This window comes from Chanodichthys erythropterus, chromosome 2 (assembly GCF_024489055.1).
Source record: "Chanodichthys erythropterus isolate Z2021 chromosome 2, ASM2448905v1, whole genome shotgun sequence".
Classification (NCBI taxonomy): Eukaryota; Metazoa; Chordata; class Actinopteri; order Cypriniformes; family Xenocyprididae; genus Chanodichthys; species Chanodichthys erythropterus.
In genome coordinates this window covers 33,384,800-33,410,423 of record NC_090222.1, presented here as the reverse complement: position 1 = coordinate 33,410,423, position 25,624 = coordinate 33,384,800, and the positions used below count along the sequence as shown (strand labels likewise).

Genomic DNA, 25,624 nt, shown 5'->3' with positions numbered 1-25,624 from the left:
CTGTCAAATGTGCCTGTAAACTTGAAAGAAATAAAGATTTGGAAATTTATCGTGATAATTATCCATATTGACTAATCATTTTACCGTGATATTTTTTTGGCCATATCGCCCAGCCCTAGTACTTTACAATTTTTACAGTATACCATATTTTTTTTTGTGTTTCTAAAATCATTTAAAGACATTTAAAACTGCGGGTGATGTTTTTCAGGACATCTTCCCCTCATCTTTTGTTTGAATAGTGTATTTAGAAACACTTCCCAGTCACCCCTTCAGCCTCTCAGAGAGATGTGTCAGGCCTCAGCGGTTGTGAGCGGCTTATATCTCTCTACCCATCTGCTTTTAGCATATTGAGATGTATTGAGAGAACGCGAGGAGCCGCTTCCCTCCGTGAGCCGGTGAAAGGCCCGGACGCGATTAGATCATAAAACTGTAGCCTAATTTAAACGCCGGCTCTCCAGCACTTCACACCGTGTCTATTAGAGATCTGTGCGCTAATTCTTTTCATGTAGCATGAGTCCTGCAGATGTAGCACACTATAAAGGAGTCATTTAGCAGTCTTAATGAACAGAGACGGCCGTTTGGGAAGATCAGGCAGTGCTCGACGGTGATCTGTGCAGGAAGAAAGGGCTCTTCACAGAATTTATTGCTTTATTAAAGTGAGCGCCTCGACCATGTTACAAACGAACAAAATGACATGTTAAGTGGTGTACTTAGGATGTCAACTTCCCTAACATGAGAATATATATGGGAGGATTGACATGCAGAAGGTAATTTGTGCTTATTATGATGTTTTGATGTAGAAACTAAAGGTCAGTAAACTAAAGTTTTACATTATCTGAATTTTTGGTTTTTAGGTGATTGCAAATGTATTGCAGTATGGCTGCTAATGTGTCCTGAGGGGTTGTTAGTATGTTGCTATGTTGTTGTGGGTGGTTGCGAGGTATTGTCGTAATCTCTTTTGAAAAATCTCTATTAATATAATAAAAGTAGTATATGAGAGATCTGAGAGATATAATGCCATTCAAAATTTTGGGGTTGGTACAACTTTTCTATTTGAATATATTTTAAAATGTTATTTATTCCTGTGATGTCAAAGCTGAATTGTTAGCATTACTCCAATCTAGTGTCATATGATCCTTCAGAAATCATTATAATAAGATGATTTGCTACTCAAGAAAGATTTCTAATTATTATCAATGTTAAACACAGTTGTGGTGCTTCATATTTTGTGGAAACCATGTGATACATTATTATTTTTTAAGGATTCTTGAAAAGATTAATATCTTTTCTAATCTTTTACTGGCACTTTTGATCAATTTATTGCTGAACAAAAAAAATAATTTCTTTAAAAAAAACACACACTGACCCCAAAGTAAAAGTAGTGCATTTACAATAACGTATCAATGCTAAAGACATGCAATGTATAGTACAGAAATATTTATTTAAAATTTCTAGGGTGTAGTTGTAGAGAAAATATTTTTCAAATGCAGCCTAACTTTTTTTTCCCCCTGTACATTTTATGTTTTTCAATGCCCTTGATTGCAGCAGAATTGTAATATGCATATATACCCCCCCCCCCCCCCCAAAAAGTAAAAAAGAAAAAAAAGAAGTACAGCTACAAGCTAAAGTCAAGAAATCATTTAGATTTAAAGAAATAACATTGCACAGAGCAGAGAAAAAAATTAATCATTTGGAAAAAAATGTCTCCTTTAAGATTGCACCGGTGTATTACCTGGAGGCATGAAATGTAAATGGAAAATCAACATTGTATCCTGTGATAAGGCGGACAAATTAATAAAGACATTTTCTGTCCTCCGCTCCTGCTGACGCCGGTGTTAAAAGTCAGTAGGTCGTGCGGGAGGAACTTTTCGTGCAGATGAAGTGGGTTTTACAGGTATGACATCGGCTGAGAAGCGGCAGCGCTCCACACGTGCAGCAGCGGTCATGAGGATACTCAGTCAAGTGGGGCACAGGAAACACTTTCCTGAGGAGAGATTATGCTGTGAATTCTAGTGTGCAGCGTATACTGTATGCTGCCTACTATTTCACAAAAAAAATATTGTATGAAACAGTAATCAGTATGCACCATGCAACAGTATGCAACAGTATTCCATGCACCATGCACTGGTAGTATACTGTAAACCTTTTGGCTAATACACTGTAGGTATTTTATGTGAACAGAAAATTATGTGTGCACACAATTTTTTTAGCGACATTCAGTGGCTCTGTTTCAAAATCTAGTAAGCTGCCTTTCTATTAAGCATCCTAATTAAAATAAAACCTCATACGTGATATAAAAATTAAAAAAATATGTACATCAAGAGAATAGCAGTTCTTATAGAAAGAGCACAGGAGATTTGACTCTCAATTCATTTAAATAGAGTTTTTATGGTAGTGTGTTTCTAAGCAAATAATGCAATACAGTGATAAAGAAAAAAGTACATATCACACAAATATTGGGATGAATAGTATGTTTTTCATTATTTTAATTATTTTTATAAATGCTGAATGAATCACATCTTGGATGGACTTTTTTCAGATATACTAAGACTTAAGATGTACAAAGACGGTACATCTTTGAGAGAAAGTGCAATGTGCAATATGGCAGAATAAGTCCCACCTTCTAAATAAAAGGGCCAAACGCAGTTGGTAAACTCATCGCATCACTGCATCTGCCGTTAGAAGCTTTGGTTGCTATAAAAATTGTGTTTTGAGACGTGCCCTTAGGACGGCACGTGCACTTTTGCTGGTCTAGTTCATGTCAGATTTTGTTGCTGATTTGAGATTAAAATGTGAATTCAGCAAGCAGTTTTTGACATTCAAGGATTCCCCAGTTCAAGTATATAGGACTTGCGTTGTGTCCCAAATGACACACTATACACTATTCAACTATACATATACAAATACTACACATACTTATGCACAATGTACTCAACCGTGTAGTGTATGAATTTTATAAGGTTATTTTGTCATTCAATGTCAGAGTCTGAAAGCCCCTCCCCCTCCACTACGTAATTAAAGCTGCAACATTTCACACTTTTTCTGTACTTGCACTATTTATAATACAAAACGTCATAGAAAAGTGCACATGCATGAGAATCGGGATGCACCTTTGGTCTTGGATGCCCGAAATAGCTGCCCAGAGGCATTGCAAATATGGCCACCGAGTGAACAGCCTTTTTTTTTTTTTTGAAAGGAACTTTGCTATTTTTGCTGTGCACTGTAGGATTGCCCTCTTCGCAAAGAATGCATTCAGTCCTATATCTGAATGAGGCCAGAATTAGGTATCTTAGAAGATATTTTTGAGTGGCTTTCACATGTTCATGTTTCTGACACATGGCGTATGAATGTAAGTGCTCCTGCTTGCACAGCGTCTCACATAAGACAAACATTTTGTTTGTGCTGTGTTCTGTGTGTAGGTCCACTAGATGGAGGTCTGGAAGAGGAAGAGGAGGAGTGCATATCAGACGCAAATGAACTCACTGCTAAAGAGGAGTTTTCAGTGGAGGAAAACTTTCCTGCTGACTTTGAGCCAGACAACCTCACCTGTGAGGACATGGAATACTTCTGCAGCAAAGGTCAGCCATTCCTGATGCTTCTACTTCTATGTATAGCGCAACCTTTCATGCAGAAGATGTATAAACCAAGCAAGTGTTTAGATATTCATCACAGAGCATATCCGAGTGAAACGAATTATACTGTAGCGTAACATTCAATGAAATTCAGTTTTGCTAATTGATTCCCAGCTGAAGTTTGACTCTGAGGCATCTCTGATTACTGGTTTGATGGTTTGATGGCAGTTTTAGACCAACGCTTGAACACACATCATTTTGGCCTTGCTCGTAAAGGTGTGGGAAAATCTCCAGAAACCTCTGCGTTCATGTTTAGATAGACTCCCTTTGATATCAAATTCCCTCTATGTACCTGAAAAGAGGAGTTTGATCTAGGAAATGGCAACCAGTGCGCTGGCTAATCCTTAGTCATATTCCAGCCAGGACTTACCATGGAAAGCGAAACATACTTGAGCTTTTAACACTTAAAGGGATAGTTCACCTAAAAAATAAACATTCTTCCATCATTTACTCACCCTCATGTTGTTCCAAACCTGCATGACTTTAAACATGTTTTTTTGGGGGGGTGAACTGACCCTTTAAAGGGACACAATGATGAACATGGAAGCGCAGAGGATAGAGCAAAACAAAACACCGGTCACAAATTAGAAGTCTAAACCGTGAGAGGCGTCTAAGCTTGCGCTACTCCTATATCCTGTGTCATACATCTCTTCAGGGGGTTACTCATTTGGTGCAAGTCAACTTGCGCAGTATGCGTATGATCGTCAGGTGGAAGCTAATTATTTTACTCTATAAAGTTTTAAATATGGATATTTTTCTTAAAAAAAAAAAAAACATAACTTCACTTCAGAAGGCCTTTATTAACTCAAATGTTTCTTAAGCAGCAAATGAGCATATTAGAATGATTTCTGAAGGATCATGTGACACTGAAGACTGGAGTAATGATGCTGAAAATTCAACTTTGACATCACAGGAATAAATTACATTTTAAAATAGATACAAATAGAAAACACATATTTTTACTTGGTGAGCAGAAGAGACTTCAAAACATTAAAATCAAACTTTTGAATTGTGGTGTTATGTGCCAGGACTCATATTTGTAAACCATGATAATTGTATTCATAATTGCCAATATATATTTTTTTTCAGGTCAGTCTCTGTCATGGTAAAGCAACAGTTTAAAAAGAATTAGGATAACTTTATTTATTATGCAGTGTTGAGCCTATAATGGGACTTGTGTTGGTTTGGAATCTGCATACTTGTGCATAGTATGTTTTTGGCCTGATGTCTGTCATGTGCCAGTTCAGTCAGTTTGTGCCAAGCTCTTTTTTCTGTTCCTTTTATGTATTGGTCACACCTGACTAATTTGCAGTGCATGTTTAGTTCAAAGTTAGGAGGCTGTCTGGACCCCAACACATATGCAATCTCATCCACCCTTCTCTGGATTCCATACTCTTCCCTCACTGTTCAGTGAGAGGAATCTGACCGAGTTTGTGCTTTGAATGTCCCTCCGCCTCAAAGAGAAATGTTTTTAAATTATGTTTTCTTTTAAAAACCCACGGTGCCCAGAGGGATTTCATACAAGGCCTGTCTTTGAGGAGCAGAATCTTTTTATGTCTTGTACAAGGTGGGCTCCGTTTTAATGATTTTCCTTTTGTTCTTCCAGTAAAGGTGTAACAGGCATGACATGCGTGAACCTCAGAACTAATGGCAGTTTGGCAATATTTTGTTTCGAATTCAAATGAAAATCTTCATATGTGCTTTTGTTTCCTGCTGCTTCATTGAACGAGCTTGTAGAAGCCCTGCAGATGAATGCAGTTTTACTTTGTTTTGTTTGTGGAGCTTTACTCACATTCCCCAAGGGATAAAATACAGTATTCAGATGCTCAATTCAATTATGATTTAAAATATCCCAAGGTCATTCCTTCCATTAACAAATTAATTGGGAAAAATATACAAACATCATGTATAGTACATGTCTATATACATATGTCGTTTTGATTAAACCTGTGGGATTCATGAAAGAGCTGCTTTGGTAAATCTAAAGATTAATTTTAAGTATTGAAATGAGCCCTTAAATTACAGAAATAATTTGCAGGCCGTAACAGGGGTCATAATGTTTTTGCATTTAGACAAAGTAATATTACTATGTTTTTTAAGATATGATACTGTGATATTCTTTATTTTTTATAGTTTATATGTTGTTTTTATATTAAATATTTAAGTTTATACCAGCTTATACTGATACGTTAGCAGCTTTTCTACCATCAGGCTGAACGGTTCTCATTGCGTAACCGTTCCATTCCGTGTCGATCCGGGCCAGCTGGTACGGTTATGGTTTTGTTTTCCACTGTGGGGCTGATAACGGCCGCTCTTTGGAATGTAATATAAAAGCGTTAGTCATTGCCTTGGAAACGCAATGGTTTACTTATGATATGAGATGTAATAATGACCACGTTATGGTGGACGATTAGATATTTCTTTTAATTTTATTATTAATTTGTTTTTACGTCGCTCAAATAGAGCGCTTGGCCAGCTACAGAGAAACTGGTAGCCAGGCAACAAACAAGCGAACAATCTTGTGTGTTTGACATCACTTCACGCATTAGACAACTGTGCCGAGAATTCTGGGCCGAGAACGGCTTGTAATCGTGCTGTGCTGTTACTGGCTCCAGTGGAAACACAACTGAAACCGTTCCTTACCATTCTAAGAACCATTCAGCCCAACGGTGGAAAAGTGGCTAATGTTTTAGGAGATATACCATAGTATTCTTTTAAGAGTACTATGGATATAGCATCAGTCCCATGGTAAATATCAAAGTACCACGGTCTCAGTACTATTTTGTAAGGCTAGCACCAAAGATCTCACATTCTCAAAGGAGTATTTGAGTATGAACTTGTATCAAAGCCATTCAATGGCCTTTTTGTCTCAAGCACCACCAAGTTTCAGCAAATCTCCTCTAAGATTCCTTTGAACCTTTTGATGGCTTTGCTAAAACGAAGACCAACAGTGGTCCAAACTTTCAACTCTTTTACTTCCAAGATGCTTTAGTAATCTTCCCGTCGTCATGCGCGAGGGGTTTGCGTCAGATTTCTCAAGCTCCCTATCTGCTGCAATATGGCTCTAAGTCTTCCATGTCCTCGAATTCTTCGGACAAGTTCCCATTCTCTTCCTGTTAATGCATGGTACAAGCTCATCAGGTGTATTCATTTCCCCCTGATCCTCTGCTCAATTAGATCTCTTTAAAGCGCATTTAGCCCAGCGTCTGAGTGGCTTAAATTCACTCCACTTATGCAGAAGTGCTATGAATTGAAGGCGAACGCAATCCTGGTGGCATTAAACGGTTTATGTGTGTTATTCCTCGGCTATAGGATGGCAGAGAGGGTTCTCTTGATTAAGTAAACCCTCTCAAATGAGATGGCGGGCTGTAATTAGCCGAAGCGGAGTCAAACGCCAGAGCTTTAAAAAGCAGTCACTCATCCCTGTTCCTTTATCTGTTTTAGAGAATAAGGTCTACCGTGTGAAGTTCCTCACTGGCAGGCGGTTGCTCCATGACTGGCTCGTAGTTCAGTGGTCGTGTATCTTTGTCGTCATTTGCTGACAACTAGCTTGTCAGGAGAACCTAAAACCTCCATTAAAAGTTTCATACTATAATAGGTATTAAAAAGCTGTCTGAACAAAAAGAGGAATCGCCCGTCTTCATTAACTCACCAAGCCCTTATTAACTTTGATCAGACGACGGTGAAGTAGCAAATCAGCTTAAATTTACAAAGGTCAGGCGGTTGGACGCTGGCAAAGTCTCACCCATTTGCTTGAGTTTGAGTCTGTTGCACCTTGCAGCTCATGGTTTGAAATGGAACAAACCAGAATTGTTATGATAAATCAGAATTGGTAAATGCTTTAGGATTCCCTATTTTGTTTAATAGAAATGTCTTCAATCGAGCTCAATCTGTGCTTCTAGGCAGTGACCAGTTCTTGTATCCGGAGTTCTCTATTTTGCCTTCTGGCTCTCGCTACAGACTACCAAAGATGAAGAATAACCGATACAATATTTGTTTGTTCCCTGTGCAGTCAGACTGTTAAACACTCTTCAAGAGACTTTTTAGAGTTTATTCTATGTATTTATTGTGTGTATTTTAAGAGCCCATAAGGGATCTTAATAAATCTTGAACTTGATCCCTATAGTCATATAGGCTGAAGATCCAGACATCTTCAACTAGGAAACAAAACTGAACATGTACTGACCTCACTTGCCAATTCAACTGAATCATAAAGCCTACAAATGCATAGTCTTTTAAAATTTGCTTCATTTGATAGCGTGCGTGAATGCAAGTGGTAGAGTTTCAAGTTATGACTGATAAAAATGTATTTGTATTCTTTTAAACTAAAGTTGCGGCTGTCTCGTCATGACCCTCTCACATAAGCGCTTGTCAATGCTGGCATCTGTTGTTGTTGCATTCTTTGGTATTTTTGTTGTTGTTGTTGTTGCTCCTTCGTCTCTTTAGTTTTGTTTGCTACTGTGAAATAGAGGTCTTCTCGGGTCCTAAAATCTGTACCTGACCCGAATCACTTCTTACCTGAACCTGATGTGCATACATTTTTTTTTTTAAAGAAAAACCCGACCCGTGACAGACCTGATCAAATTAGACCCAAGTCCGACCCGACCCGACGGCATTTATTTTCGAACCTGACTGGACCCGAAGGTAAATGGCAATGACGTGTGCACAGCCTGCAGCCCAGCAGTCAGTCAGGAAAAATCCCGGTGTCCTGCTGAGATGATTTGGCTGCTGCTTTATTAGTTTCATTTATTTATTTACTCTTTTATTATTACTTTATTATTGCCTGCCAGACAAGTTATTTCTGAGTTCGGCTTAACAAAGTCTGTAAAGGTAATTAAACAAAATAGTAAAATGAATGACCCCAAATGATATGATATATGCATAAAGACAAGATAACTATTATACTTAAATAATACATAATAACATTAGTGAAAGTATAAAAACAGAAGATCTAAAAAACGGTTAAACTGAAAACTAAAGGTATACGGCTACGTACACACTGCAGCTAAATTCGGTTGTCAGTTCACCTTTTAGTGCTTAATCGTGTCATTCATGTCTGCTCACTTTAATAACTCCATACATCCATTCCCTTAATGAGACGAGCTTATACAACAAGCCCAAAAACACTTATAATGAGTGAACATGTACTGACCTCACTTGCCAATTCAACTGAATCATAAAGCCTACAAACGCATAGCCTTTCAAAGTATGCTCCATTTGATAGCGTGCGTGAAGGCAAGTGGTAGAGTTATGTCAACATTGCAACGCAGAAAGAGCACGCTCTGTGTGAATCAGGCTGTACAAGCATAAACAAAACACAACGCCACGACTGTTTAGTTAAAGGGATAGTTCAAAATAATGAAAATAATGTTCGGCTTCTCGCACAAACCGATCGTTTCGTGTCTTAGGACATTAATGTGTCGTCACGAGCCACAGGTTTTAATTTTGATTTGTCTAAGCAAGTTTTATTTACTGTTATAGTTGAAGTTCCCATCTACTGCTATTATTTGACTGACAGACGGCAGCGGTTGCAGTTAAAAATCATAATTTGCGTTCGACTTAAGAAAAAAAGTCACGTACATCTTGGATGCACTGGGGGTAAGCAGATAAACATCAAATTTTTCATTTTTGGGTGAACTACCCTTTAAATTGCTGAAAATATCGAGACGATTAGTCACTGTAACATTACTTTTGGTCACAATAACGAATACCAAACACGTGAGACGCCAGAACGTCACTATGGTTTCAAGCTGTCAATCATCGCAATTTCGAGAGTGAGTGTTCCGTACACACATGTAATGATAATTTAGGGGATCCACTCCTGCATTTATATGCGGTTTTCACTCCTGAAACTTACAGTTTGTATGTGGCCACAGTTTGTACGTGGCCGTGTAAGAGTATAATCTGTCACAGACGAAGCTAGCTAGCTTGTTAGCGTGAGAATACTTGCCCTCAAAGTTGTTGACATAACTCGAAACATCCAATTTAAAGCCCTTCTTACTAGAGGGTGTGAGAGATGCCACTTCGATTGACATCGTTCACCAAAATCTGTGAAAGATCTTGCAAGCAGCGAGTCTAAAATCCATGCTGATTGCACTCATTGAAATGGTAGGCAAAAATTTGGAGTAACTGAGTCTAAAAGCGGAAGTAGCCGTGCATGGAGTCGGTTAATAATATTTTGTTAAATGCCCAACATAGTTTAAAAGAATTTGGGTCTTCTTGGGCACATTTATTTTAAAATACCCGAGGTCACTATTATTGAACCCGACCTGTGTCGACCCGACCCTGCACTCGTCTAAGTTTTGGACCCTGCTTGGGTCTCAGGTCGGACCTCAGCTTTTTGGATCCAAGTGGATCCATAAAGACCTCTACTGTGAAACAATGGCCCGGGCCAGTGTTGCCACCTCGTGGAACAACTGATTAGTGCAAAACAAATTCAGTGAGCAGGTGCAACCTGCACATACAAAGTTACGAAGATCAGTCGGAGTGCGTAATTATTCATTATTGTCATAATTCATAATTGTTGGTCATTGTTCATAATTTTTGCTTATTCATAAGTATTTGATGTGCTATAAGGAAGTGTCCTTTGTTCAGTAATTAAATTACACTTGTTGCACTGTACTGTATGTTTCTGTGATGTTCTGTTTGCCTTACTATGTTCAAGAACTGTTTCATGTCATGAAAATATTTTCATTTCTGTGTTTTCCTTAAATCCTTTAAAGACTATAGCTTGGACGTTCAATGTCCAACACGATATCTGTACATTGAAACACTCTATTGACTATCATAGCATTGGAAAAAGCCACACAAAATATAACTATGTGGTTTATAACAGTAAGAGCTCACAAGAACCATCATGCATTGTGATCAGCCAATCTTTTTGAAGCATTGACTCTTTGCACATCACTCATTTCAATTCCCAGCAGCCTCTGTGGAACCAAATACCCTGAAACAGCAGAGGGGTTCCTCTCTGCGGCGACCCTAAACTGTTTGGAGAGGGTCTCGTCTTCAGTCGCATCGTCGCGCACTCATGTACCATGAAATGATTGAGACGCTTCCGTCAATGGCTTCATACGAAATGGTTTCGAAACAGCAGAGCGCACTGTGAAATGAAGTCCCTGCCGATGAATAGGGTGAGTCTAGCGCACAAACGTGAATAAACATGAAACCTGAGGCCTGTCGAAGGAGATGGGCCTCCTTATTTGAAAGAGGAGACAGAGGGAAATAAAGAGAAAAAAGGCACCCCTGATAGTCCAGAGAGGCAACCTTGTTGTCTCCTTGACAATTGAAGCAGCCCCCCTCCAAACAACTCCCTTTTCACAGTCAATTTCACATTTATGGGCGCCGCGCTTGTGAACAAGTTTCAAACTGAAATTTACAAGCCGATGTCACACTGGCTGCTATAATTGTGAGAATGCTGGTGTTATATTTTCAGCGTTTTTTTTTTTTTTTTTTTTTACAGAAATTGTGAAATTTGACCTTGCGTCTATGTTTTTCCATTCTTGTAAATGTTTCTTCTGGGAGCAGTTGAGTTGGGGTCACACGGAGTGGTTTGATGTTTCCTAAATTGTGAACTGAATTGTGGAAGACTTCGAACCAATAGCTTGGGTCGCAAGTGTTATGCAGTGGCCTTGCTAATGACAGTACACCGCACAACCTCATGAAAGCACACAGCATAAACATGTTCAATATGAATTAATTGATCTAAACGACAGCATTGAGATTCCATTCTGGTCTGATCAAATCACAGCGAAGAAAGACTTGAATAATTATGAGACATTTTAGCCCGTAGCAAGGTGCCACTTATGAACAAATCCTTTGAATCCTGGGCGGCCTTGCAACGCGAGCCAGTAAACAGTACGCAGTAGAATTAATTATGCTTTCTTTGTGCTGTTTCCTCGCTAATCGGGATCTTCGGCAGCAGAAAGATCTTTTCAATACATTTCTCCCGTCGCTGATGGTAAAGCATGGAGAATATGGAAAAATGCTCATTTGCGCAGCGATAAGATGAAAGACACATCCCTTTAGCCCCGTTTGACTCTGTGCAGGAAATCATTCATTAATGTTTGTTAAGTATGACAATCTAGCCAGGCCAGATCTACATACTCCAGACGGCATCGCATGGAGAGATAACGCAGGCCAGCAGCAGCCAGAAGAGAGCACAGCCAGTTCCTGTAATGATGGGGAATTTATGGGCCTTTAAAGAGATAGTGCCGAGGCCTTCCACTAATCACACACTCCACCGGGGTGCTGGGTGGGATTTTGCTGGGTTATTTTCCTTTTTTCTTGTCCGCACTGGAGGCATTTGAATATTTTTTTTTTTTGTAATCAGCTTCCGAAAGCTGCGTGCCACTGCAGATTATTGGGCGGAAAAGTGAAACTGTGGACTTTGTTTGAGTATTTGTTGTACAGCTGTCTCTGGTTTTATAGGGAAATCTGTTTATTTAACAACAGTTCACTTTATAAAGTCCTCAATTACCACTGCTTTAAATGGAGGGGAAATATTGGCTTCCTAAGTGGCCACCCATCACCAAGCATAACAAAATTAGCACTTTATCTTCAAAACACACAGGATACATAATTCAAAAGTCCCCATTATTAGAAAACATTTCAACGAAGCAATTTTGTTGATGTAATAGCTAGAGCCGTTTTTCTCTTTTTGCTCACGAGAAGGGAGTCATTCATATTCCTAAACAGAGGGTACAAAAGTGTGTAAATTATTAACAGACACTTCTAGATTTCTTAGAAAATAAATAATTTTTGTACTCTTGATAAATGATACCCAAAACCTTTACAAAAAAAGTTCTGTGGTGGATTATACGATAGTTCACCCAAAAATAATTTTTTTGTAATCAATAACAAAAAACAACATGAGGGTACACATACCCTCATGTTGTTCCAAAACTGTATGAGGTACATGCTTATGCTGAACACAAAAGAAGATATTTTGAAGAATGTTGTTAACCAGACAGTTGATGGACCCCCTTGCCTTCAATTGTATTTTTTTTTTCCTACTATGGAAGTCAATGGGTGCCATCAACTGTCTGGTTAACAACATTCTTCAAAATACCTTCTTTTATGTTCAACAGAAGAAAGAAACTCATACAGATTTGGAACACATTTTTGAGTGAACTATCCCTTTAAAGTGAGCATGAAATGCCATTCATAACCCGTTTTACTTCATAATCTGATATTTTCTCAGAATGAAACTGGATATTCAATAATAAAAGATTGGTGAATTCTGGGAATGGGTGGGAATGGGTTGAAAAATAAGAGGTATTTGTGATGACAGCCAAAAGCAATTTATATTTTACTAAAAATTATGAGTATTTATTTATTTATTTGTGTTTGTGCACTGCCATTTTTTCTATATTTCTATATTCGTCTATCATGATTTTCTGAAGTGTATGAGAAATTATTATGGTACTACCATAGTACATACAAAAACAAGTCACATTACTAAAGTAACTTGTCGAAAAAACATGGTACCATATATTTGGTATAAAGCCTTTTTTTGTGTATTTAGGGATATGAACAGTGAAAACAGTGTTGTTTAGAATGAGAACAATAAGCAATATTTAATATATTTAGAGTATTCTTTTAGCCACAGTATTGTACAGTACATTAACCATTAGAATACTGAATCTGTTCACTTTTTTGCATTTCCTGCACTGATATTGTGAAAATCTGTGGAGTTCTGTGTGTGTGTGTGTGTGTGTGTGTGTGTGTGTGTGGTCATTCAGAATCTAGACAATATATTTGTCTGATCTTTCTATCGTGCTCTCTCTCTCTCTCTCTCTGCCGCTCTCTTTCAGTTTATTGGGATTAGAAAGCTCAGATCTCCTTAAAATCACCCTCACCAGATTGACATTTTCAAGGGCTTCCTTGGTAGAACAATGCTGAGAGGAAGAGAAAAGCCAATATGACTTTGTGTCTACCTTGCTGCAGGAGCTGTTTGTGTAAATCGCCTATAAGCTTATTGACCCGCATGCATGTCACTGCCATTAGACAGAACAGAGGAGCTGTGATCCGATTGGCTGATTTCTCACTAACTCTATCCTAATGTCTGACATATGCATGCATGGACGAACACACACATGCAAACAACATCTTGGTGCACAGATCAATCTCTTAGCATTCTCTTTTTCTTATTTAGACCAGTGAGCTGAAGGGCCACAAACCTTATGTCTATCCAGTCTCTTTTGAGACAGATTTAAGCTCTGTTCTAAACCATAGTGAGTTGTCAACTGTCTACAAAGACCGCTATCTTACTAGGCAGCATTCTAATTGGCACAAGTGACTGATTTGAAATGCTTTTTAGAGGCAACAACAGTCATTCACACGTCACACGAATGTCGCCCCTCACATGAAGCACACAAAAGACCTGGCAAACTCAGTTCCAATTCAATTATAGACATTAGCATGTTGCTAAGCTAATGACTCAATGTTACAATTAACATAAAAAAACACATAGAACACATAAATATTGGAAGAAATTGTGTATTTTAATCAGATATCTAGTAAATGCTCCCTAAAGAGTTATATACTATAACTTCTTTTTTATTTATTTTTTTGAAAAGTTTCTCTTTTCTGTAATCTTATCTATTTTATGCTTTAAACTTGGCATTGTCTTGACTATTGAAATTAGCTGGATCTTATGATAAATTGCTTGTGATACTACTACACATTTGTAAATCGCTTTGGATAAGAGCGTCTGCTAAATAAATGAATTTTAAGGTCAAATTGAAGTTTCACCACCAAAAAGACTGCCAATACAGTATGAATGACCGGTCAAGTTTTTTTTTTTTAATCTTTTATAAGGGTAAATCATGAAAAAATATGACCGTTGCTTATAAAAATAAAAATGGTCAAATACAAATTTTTTTATTTTTTTTTTTAATACACAAAAATGCTTTCATTCAGCAAGGACACATTAAAATAATCAAAAGTTACATTTTCAACATTGATAACAATAAGAAAGTTTCTTGAGCAGCAAATCAGCATATTTGATTTCTGAAGGATCATGTGACTGATCGAGTGAAAGAAAGCGAGGGAGCGAAAGAAAGAGTGAAACAAAAAGAATGAGCAAAAGAAAAAGAAAGTGAAAGAAAAAATGAGCAAAAGAAAAGAGAGAGCGAAAGAGTGAGTGAGTGAAAGATAAAGTGAAAGACAGAAAGAAAAAGAAAGTGAAAGAAAAAGAAAGTGAAAGCAAATGAGAGAGTGAAAAAAGTGAGGGAGCGAAAGAGTGAAAGAAAGAAAAAAGAAAGCAAGCGAAAGAAATAAAGTGAGCAAGCAAGCAAAGAAAGAGTGGGCATAAGAAAAAAAAGAAAGAAAAAATAGAGAAAGAAAGAAAGGCCATGTTTCAGAGGGACAGTGGCAGCATGATTTCTGAAGGATCATGTGACACTGAAGACTGCAGTAATGATACTGAAAATTCAGCTTTGTCATCATAGGAATACATTACATTTCAAAATTATTAAAATAGACAACATTTATTTTGAATTGTAATAAAATTTAACTTTTTTCAGTTTTTACTGTATTTTTATCAACAAAAACAAAAAAAATGCAGCCTTGGTGACTTCTTTAAAAAACATTTTAAAAAAATCTTAATTGCTTGGTTTCATGGTTTCATAATTTTCAACGACTGAAAATGGATCTTTACCAGGAGCACTTGCTCACTAACTAACTAACTAGCCTGTTCTGTTCTAGCATGTGTATTGATTGCACTGCTTGTGTTGATTTTTCATTCATATGAATTGCCTCTGCTTGTATTATTCTCATTTGTAAGTCACTTTGGTTGAAAGAGTCTTCTATCTACATTCTGAGATAGGAATGTTTGAGGCGAATATCTGGGCCATGGTTAATGTCTGACCATGTTATTTATCTGCTTTCTGAGAAGCAAGATGGATATTTATAAAAACTGCATGCAATAGTGACAAAGAAACATGGAGAAATGTAAAATTACTGTATGTGTCCCAAATGAGAACTGCTTCTGTCATGACTATATTCTGTTGCATGTCGATCTCCTTCATTTTATGCAGATAATTTCTGTTGCACTGTACCTGCCTGGCACAATGTTTTCCCGGCGGATTCCCTCCATGTTCCTGAAAGAAACTTCATCAAGCTGCTGTGACACTTGTTCCCTGCGAGGTTGCCTTGGCGATTGTGTTTAAAATGCATTGCGAACGGTGTTAGATAGAAGGCAGAAAATCCTTAATCACTGCTTAATTAACGAATCATCTTGTAGCTTCATTTCCTGAGCGGTAATTAAACAGTTCCAAGACGTTTCGTTACAGGGCTTAACATGTTCGCCGGAGATCAAGGTAGAGCCTTTAATGTTATCTCGCTGCCTTCCCAAACTCACTACACTGGAAAGGAACTGTTGATATTGCCTTTTGTTATCCTTATGGTAATGCTCAATGAGTATGCTAAGGAGCTTCTCAAGGCCTGACAATACAAATAGTGAGCGGGAGAGTGAGGAGGACAGAATGAATAAAAAAAGCTGAGCCCTAGCAGGAACTTGTATGCGGGAAAATAGGTCAGAATGACCTCATGTGCAGTAAGTAGGGCAGCGTGGCCCTCTCCTTTCGCCCGGGTGTGCAGAGGCAAGCAAGAAGCTGCGATCCTTTTGGCCATGTTTACTGCCTGCCTTTGAAGTGAACCACGTCTTAACTGGCTTAAACACACCGTGGCGAGAGAATTTGATCTTTAGATTAACCCATCTGGATGGACCAGTGTGTGTTTGAGGACCATGGTGAAGGCCGTTCCACCATGTTAGAGAGTCGCTGAGACGCTTCCATGAAGCAGCTCTACCCAGAGTGTGACTCCAATGTGCTGGGGTTAAAAAAATGACCAAGAAATCAACATTGAGAGACAAAATCATTCTATCTGTCGTTCTATCTGTCGTTCTATCTGTCGTTCTATCTGTCGTTCTATCTGTCTATCTATCTATCTATCTATCTATCTATCTATCTATCTATCTATCTATCTATCTATCTATCTATCTATCTATCTATCTATCTATCTATCTATCTATCTATCTGTCTGTCTGTCTGTCTGTCTGTCTGTCTGTCTGTCTGTCTGTCTGTCTGTCTGTCTGTCTGTCTGTCTGTCTGTCTGTCTGTCTGTCTGTCTGTCTGTGTCTGTCTGTGTCTGTCTGTCTGTGTATCTATTTACATTAATGAAGATTGAAGTGTCAATATGAAGTGTAACTAAATGTAAAAATATTTTATTTATCTGTTGTGTTTTTCAGGGGAAGAGAATGGCAACAGAGAAATGGGAGAGTCAGAGATGGAAACAGAGAGTGAGAAGACCAGACACCCCCCTCTGGAGCCGGAGGAATGGGACGGTCCACGTAAGTGCATCATTTGATTGTGTCAGTGTGCATGTGTTTGTTATATGACTATACATTTTGACTTTATGTCTTGTAATTGTGACTTTATATCTTAAACGTTCACTTAACATTCATTATCTGTACAGGTAATATATCATCTGACTTATTTTTATTTCGTGTTGGAAGACTTTTTCAAATTTATGGACAAAAATGACAAATTTTGTGACGATGGCTGCAGCAACTTTAGTCAGACATGGCATTTTGTTGCTTTTAGGCCAAATTTGTTGACTTTGAGGTTGTCTATATGCTAGTATACTCTCAAAGATTGACAAAATTAAAGGTAGGGTAGGTAATTTCAGAGAGGCTAACAATAGCAAGCTAGCTTTGAAAGCATTAGATCCCACCGTCCCTTCAGAACTTCTCCAAAACCACGCCTCCTTCAAAACACATGAACGCGCACAGCCAGAGCAGATTCTGCAAAGCGTCATGAGAGACAGCGTTAAATTACCTTGTCTCTCTCAAAGCACATAACATTGCAATAATAATGAATGTAAACAACTTACAAAGTGCTGACTTGTACCACTTGACTGCTTCAGATTAATTTCGCCGTTGATTGTGTATTGACATAGAAATGCATAAATCCGAGTCTGAGAACATGAACAGCTCCGGGAGAACGTCACAGGTTGCCATCTTTTTACGGTTACAACATAGCATGAACGCAGCTTAAGCTCGTTATTTTGGTCCAGGAATAACTGTCTGTGACTGTCTGTCTGCAACTCTGCATAGCCTTACAGAACGCACTGATGACGTGTGATGTCTGTGCAAGCAGGGTGCGCTGATGTATGGAAATACATATGTTGACAGACAGGTAGGACATCCTATCATTGTATTCAGACCGAATGCACTGATACCACTTCTATTATTAATTGCTATCAGGATGTGAAGAGAGTTTCAACCAGAATAACAAAAAGTGTTTGTAAAAAAAAAATATATATATATTGCCTACCCTACCTTTAGCTTTTAGAAGATATACAATTCTGAGAAAAACTGACCAAATACTGACCAAATACATTGATGAATCATCAAAGGTGTATCCGAGATACTCTCTAGAATGAGAATGTCCTTACCACTAATTCACTGTGCGTAGCAATAGCACGTAGTGAATCATGATTTAGGCTTTAATGTAAAATAAAGTATATTTACTATGTTAAAAAAGAACACACACTGTGAATGACACGTGAAAAGGAATGTGCACAAGAATTTAAATCATAAATAAGTTGTAAATAAGTAAATAAGTTCTTGATTAGGTATTTAAGTAAACAAAGTCACATTTATGAGATATAAAGACAAAATTAACCAAGAATGTAGCTTGTTTTTGAGTGTTGGGCCTCCGTGGGTGTCTTAGCTTGAGCGCCTATGGGTCCAAAGTCCATCGTGGATTGGTGATCATCTCCTGAGCCCTTACTGTACTACAAACATTTTTCTGATATTATATACTGGAGAACAGAAACACAGAGGACAAGAATATCAGAAAGGAATAAAAGGCCGCAGTGCCCCTCTGATATGATACTCAGTCTTGAAGGTCCAATCCAACACGCGATCATTCCTGGCCCTCCTTTAACCGTTTAGCCCATTAGCTAGCAGCCAGTAATCACTTGTAAGCAGCTCATTATGACACGTTTTAAATGAATCCATCTGGGATCAGGGGATTTCAGACGCTCAATAGCAGGACATCTGAAGATATCCTTGACAAGGCCACCCGACAGAGGTAAAACTCTCCGCTGTTTCTGAAGACTTAATGAGCTCTTGAATTACGAGGAGCGTTTTTTTCCAACTTATGTTGAATTGTGATGTGGTCCTGCTTTTGATCACTGACAAAATGGAGCACAGTAGTATTTTGTTCTTGAGGTTTTATATGGCATGCTGCCTACTTAGTATACCATGATAGTAACATTATTAGGCACCTGAAAATATATGTTTTTGAAATGAGAATATTATATATTTGTTTGATTTATTTTTTATTTACTCATTGATAATTTGAGTGTTTTGTTGTTCCCATGTGCAATTCCTATACTTGATAGAAATTTTGTCATCATTTATTCACACTCTTGTTGCTCCAAACCCACATGAATGTGTTTGTCACAGAAGATGTTAGACAGACATACATACATACATTCAAACAAGGATTGTACAATGAAACTGAAACACTGGCCAATATAGTGTTGGAGGTTTCAAGTTGATTTGATATTTCAAAGCTACATTAGAGGAGAAGACATTCTGTAAATTTCAGTTTGTTCCTCACACAAAGCCATTACATATATTCAGAAGACATGAAATATATCACAGGAGTCATACTGTATGAACTATATACAATATATGCCTTCATTATATGGAAAAAAGCAGCATGAGTATTCTGCAAACATTCTCCTTTTATGTTCCACAGAAGAAAGTCATCCGGGTTTGGAGCGACATGATATGATGACGAATTCTATGATGATAGAATTTTCATTTTTGGATAAACTATCCCTTTAAGCTTCAGTAGAAAGCACACAACAGACGTAAAAACAGATATCTTTTCTTTCCCAAGAATCTCGCCTTACCATGCAGATTTTCCCTCGCCTTCTCTCAGTAGAAAAAAAATCTGTTTTATCTGTCTTTTTGCACTTCTTAAAAGTCACTTCATCAAAGTGATGGATAATACATCCAACAAGATAGCAACGGCAGCAATTACTGTTCAGCCGTGGCATCACATCGCAGAATACACAAAATATGATTCCCCTTTTAATGCATATGACCTCCAGAATTTATTGCAGGTACGTACATTTATAAGAAAGTGGATTTTGGCAAGTTGGCACCGGTGAGCCCCCTGGGGTGTGTATTTTATACTGACAGCGAATCAGAGTTATCAGCACCTATCAGATAATGCATTTATCATTAAATTTCACATTTGCATTTCAATCTGGAAAGGAAATGAGCATTGGCGGCGTAAGATAAGAGCGGTAGGGACGACGGTAATAAACGGTCCCTGTGATCAGGCAGCCAGCAGGGCTGAGGGGGTCAGTCACACAACGATGGGGGCAAGCGCATACAAAAAGAGGCATCATAGACCAGTTAGGGGCTTTCCGGAAGAAAATGCTGAGCTTTAAACTCCAGTGGAGGGGTGGGGGGCTAAGCAGCTCACTGTCTCTCTGATCATCCATCCTGTGATGCTGAGAGAGAGAGACAATTCCCTCCCTATTTGTTTTGAATGAATGATTTTAGTTGGTTGTGTCGCGCATCTGTGAAAGTATAACACGACGAAACATGTTCCATAACAACACTAAGTTTTTACATTTTCTGAGTAAAATGAGTGTTGCTTGTGGTCTCCAGATATTGGGTCCCTCCTTAAGTGTAAGTCTGCGGGATTTTTTCTGCTAAGTGAAAACACACAAAAAGCTGCATGATTTCAGGTGTCATTCATGTTTGTAGCATAAACGGTGCTGCGAGTTGCATGCTCAAGTTCAATTTTTAGGTTTACGGTTAGGTTTAGGGTTGTTCAACAGTGATAGTGATGGTTGCCTCAGCAAACACAGCTAAATGGTCTGAAATCATTTGAGAAGTTATTTTTTTTATTATGATATTTTTGAATCATTTAAGGATGCATAATACATGGGTTTAAGTTTAGTTTTGTTTTTTGTTTACTTTATTGCGCAATAGTAGATATTGTATTGTGCATGCTCATTTTGTTCTCTATTTTTATATTTAGATAACATTTGATAATATATAATATTGACAATAACACACTTACATATAATAAAATAATATAAATGTAATAAATCCATTTTCATATTGTGAGTTATAATGTGATCTGTAAATACCTATATATCATTTAAAACAACTGATTTTGATGTATATATATATATATATATATATATATATATATATATATATATATATATATATCATTTTATTTAGTTAAACTTTTAGTAATTTTGTTAAATGTTTTTGATTTTTTTTTGAAATTTTATTCATTTTTATTTAGCTTTTAGTTATTTTATGGAATTACGTTTGTTCCAAAAATAATGAACGTAACTTTTCAAAAAAACTAATAAAAATAGAAATTGAAACTGAATAAAATGTCTTTGAAACTTAAAAAAAATAAATCGCAGGCAAAATGTTTGACTTTGTTTTTAATACACTGCATGTTTTGCTAACAGTTTCTTTTCTTTCTTTCACTGATCTTTACTTACAAAAACATTTCCAGAGTTTTCATTTATGCTTCTGAAGTTTTCGTTTATGATCCCAGAGTTTTCTTTCGTCTTTCTGACACAAATCTCTCACGGGGGCGGGGCCAGCAGTGGTGTGTTCTCATTGGCTTACTGAGTTTTTGATTGACAGCTTCTTCTTGACCTGGAAGTGAAGACGTCAGCGTTGTGTTTACAATTACATGTGTGGAGGTGAGCGTCTGTAAGCGACTTCTTATTTCATTTAAAGCTTTTTTTTTAATTTTATCTGTATTTATCTGCGGCTTCTACTTTGTCACAAACTTTTAGGAGCGTGAGAGATCAAACGCGAGAGAAAATGAATGTCTTTAGGTGTAATTGTACATTAAAGGTTATAATACTGAAAATATTGCATAATGTCCAATGTTTTCGGAGAATATTTGATTATTTCTGATGATTCTTCTCTATTGTTGGGTCTGATTAGGTTGTGCTGTTACAGTTTAAAGAGAATAGTACTAGTATCATATACATGTATATATTCAGCCGTCAAGAAAGTCTCACTCCAACCAGGTAATCAAGGTTGGCAACCATGGCCATCACTCTACCCATTGTTAGCATATGCACATACACCATCACAATTAATGATCACTTAATTCTGAAGGATTCAAATATGAAAATAACAGTCGTGGCTTGCTGTAAGACGGTATAGACCTCAAAGGGCATTTCAGTACTCCACATAAAGAATGATCTTGTTGCCATTTTTTTATCATTATAATAATTTTATTTAGTTAACATTATCATCTAACATATAAAAGTAGATTTTTTTTAACAATCATCAACAGTTTCAATTGTGACTTATATATATATATATATATATATATAACAGTTGAATAAATGAAAATATGAATCAATTCAAATAAATTTAAATTCTTTATTGTCACTACAGCATACACACAAGTATAAAAGTGAAAGTGTTGGATGCAATTATGTTGTGAAAAGAACGACCAGAATCCACAAAATACTAACTGCATATTCATGTAATGCAGTATTCTCATGATATACAGTACATTACTATAAAAATGCACAAGCACCTATTATAGAATACATGTGTAAAATTCATAAAATTCATTTTATTACCATTTTTTTAAACTATAGTGAATAAACTTAATGAATGGAATGAAATGTTCATGTTGTCTGAATACATTTTTGGTTTGACTGTATGACTTTCTCCACATAAGCACAAATATCTTTAAGAAAATAGTCCATCTCTGTGTCCATCTCATAAGTGGACTGTAACCCATACACGTATGATGGTTGGTGGGAAACGATTGTTAATAATTAAAACAGTTTAAATTATTAGTATTTTTCTCATCTATTGTTTCACTTCAGAAGACATTGATTCATCCACTGGGGTCGCATGGATTAATGTGTCTTTAGGACTCAGACATATATTATTTTCCTAAAAATCCTAATTCATGTTTATCTGTAGAAAGAAAGTAATACGCATCTTGGACGGCATGAGGGTGAGTAAAATATATGAGAATTTTTGGGGGGTGAACTATCACTTTAACATTCATATTTTGTTGGTATGCTAATCCAAGATCAGTATGGAATAATAAGAATAAAGTACAACCTCTTGTGTGTTTGTGAACTGTGTCTTGTTTTAATCTAGAGCTCCAAAAAAATTAAAATATTTGCATAATATCAGGTGTCTGAAGATCAAGATCCCAGTCAGTCAAAGGTGATGTGTCTGAACAAAATAAGATTCTTGTCTGATGGGGACAGTGGATCTCTGGGGCTACCACTCCCTCCTCTGGGTCAGCATCAGAATTTTGTTAATGGAAAATTTGCTCCACTCCCTGGAAAAAAAGAAATCAGATGTATTATAATCTAACAATACAAACTGCTTTGAATTCCCACATAACAAATTATGCAGACTTAAAATATTTATTTCAAACAAATTATATATAATTTCAGCCATAATTACTTTCATGTATTAGGTTTTGCATTTAGCCATACAGTAGGCCTACTGTGCAAAAGTCTTAGCTTTGTTGTTTTATCAATGTTTTAATGACCACCCATGTTTATTTTTTTGGTCTTTATTACAATGCAAACATAAAAAACAGGAAATATGCACACAAAAAAAATCAGAACAAAATGGATTCTATAAGCAAAAATCAGTATTTAATGTGACCTCCTAGACTTCCAGTTTTTTTCAAAGGAGAAACTTGTGATCAGATTTTGAAAGTTTTCTTGGCCTTCCAGATATTTTCCATTCCATTTAGGTTTGAGAGAGCCAGGTTCTCACTATTACTCAAGTGTAAGGAGAGGTCACTAAATACTTGCCACTTTAGCCTGTAGAAGTCTTTTTTTCCCTGTTTTTTTGATAATGCTTACAAATTTAAAGTATTTCCTGGTCATATTCTAATAAGAAGACTGAAAAAAAAAATTACATGGTCACTATACCATTGCTAAAACAACATCTAATGGTGTCCTAAGACTTTTGCACAGTACTTTATATGAATTATTATTAAAGACTACCTTTTCCCCTTTAAATATGATCTAATCCAAGGCTGTATGTACAGTACATAACCAGATCCTGTAATGACTGGGTTAAATCAAGACAACACTGCTGTATAAAGTGGGCTCTAAATGAGCTCTAAAATACCTCTCCATCTGAAAAAGCAAAAGCAAGTAATGTTACTTATATTGATTTTGTAAACGTAAAAAATACTAACTTACCGCGAGTATCCAGATAACGACGATGGCTGATGATAATGATGATTATATCATTCGTCTGTGCTAGGCCTAAGAAATCATCTCACTATAGTAGCAGCAGATACAGATAAAATAATAAAAACACCTATCTTTACATCACTAAAATGAAATAAGAAGCCGCTTACAGACGCTCACCTCCACACATGTAATTGTAAACACAACGCTGACGTCTTCACTTCCAGGTCAAGAAGAAGCTGTCAATCAAAAACTCAGTAAGCCAATGAGAACACACCACTGCTGGCCCCGCCCCCGCGAGAGATTTGTGTCAGAAAGACGAAAGAAAACTCTGGGATCGTAAACGAAAACTTCAGAAGCATAAATGAAAACTCTGGAAATGCTTTTGTAAGTAAAGATCAGTGAAAGAAAGAAAAGAAACTGTTAGCAAAACATGCAGTGTATTAAAAACAAAGTCAAACATTTTGCCTGCGATTTATTTTTTTTAAGTTTCAAAGACATTTTATTCAGTTTCAATTTCTATTTTTATTAGTTTTTTTGAAAAGTTACGTTCATTATTTTTGGATCAAAAGTAATTCCATATTATTTTAGTACATCAAGTTAAACTAAATGAAAATGAAAAATATTGAAAATAAGATATATGAAGTTGATGTGAGATTTCAGAGCTACATTGAAGAAGATATTCTGTAAATTATTACTTAAATTTCAATTTGTTCTTTGTACAAACTATCATATATCTTCAGAAGACTTGAAATATATTGAAATAACCCTGCTTTGCAGAATATCCAGATTATAAAAGTAGATGGTGATTTATACTGTCAGTCTGAATTCTGCCAGTATAAGAAACTGTGATAATCATAAAAGAACCATGAAAGTAGTCCATATGAATTTTGTGCTATATTCCAAGCATTCTGAAGTCATTTGATATCTTTGTGTGAGGATCAGACTGATATTTTAGACGTTATTCACTGAAAATCTTGCCTCTAGCTCTCAAACCTCATTCAAGCCACATGAGGGTGAGTATAGATAATGACAGAATTTTCATTTTTGCCTGAACTATCTCTTTTAATCTAGTTTGTCATATTCATCTCAATGCTGAATTCCATATTTACCTCCCACCTCGATTTCTCTGATAGCGCCGACGGTTGCTAATGCTGCTGATAATCTTGTTACATTACACAGATAAGATCTATTCTACATGCCCCATTCGCTCCTCACTGAGACATTACTGTCAAACTCCGGCAGGAATGTGGATTTCTGGGAAAATAGAATGCAAATGAGAAAATCGCCCAACAGGAAACAACCCTCTCATAATACAGGATATGACATCGCTCACACAGCTGCATCGCTGTCTCTCGGGGAGCAGTACAGTGGACATTAATCTCCGCACGTAATAACCGCATTCACTTTCACATCATGTCTTCTTGTGAAAGGCCATTTCCCCTGTTTCATTCCTCCCATTGTGTTGGAAAAGTCAGATGGGCATGTTATAATTTTAAATAAAGATGGGAATCACACCATCAAATATGAACATCTCAAATGACATGACGTCCTGTTTGCAGCGATTAAAAGCAAATTTATTTAGTTTAAGAGACTACCTTGTTATCGCTTTATTTATTTTATTTTTTTACTCTTCTTAATCTGGACTCTTTGTTATTGCCCAGCTTAAGTTAAAATGTATGATTGTGATCGGCAAAAGATAATTCTTTAATTGTTCAGTGCGA

At 36.9% G+C, this 25,624-nt stretch overlaps 1 protein-coding gene and 1 long non-coding RNA gene across 5 annotated transcripts in view; one reads left to right on the top strand and one right to left on the bottom strand.

Annotated features, from left to right (window-relative positions):
• The window catches only part of zfpm2a (zinc finger protein, FOG family member 2a), a 202,840-nt gene that overhangs the window by 56,418 nt on the left and 120,798 nt on the right, over window positions 1-25,624 (top strand). For 2 of the 4 annotated variants that reach the window (XM_067410651.1, XM_067410669.1), the window contains exons 2-3: window positions 3,420-3,578; window positions 16,885-16,986. In XM_067410651.1, the coding sequence (XP_067266752.1) occupies window positions 3,420-3,578; window positions 16,885-16,986 (261 nt within the window). The remainder of the gene's footprint in view (window positions 1-3,419; window positions 3,579-16,884; window positions 16,987-25,624) is intronic. The other 2 variants (XM_067410679.1, XM_067410659.1) reach the window with 1 other exon arrangement.
• LOC137027996 (uncharacterized) lies at window positions 22,117-25,141 on the bottom strand. The gene is made up of 3 exons (XR_010896136.1): window positions 25,013-25,141; window positions 23,910-24,139; window positions 22,117-23,026 (listed from the first exon to the last, which is right to left on the bottom strand). It is a non-coding gene; the product is annotated as an uncharacterized lncRNA (long non-coding RNA).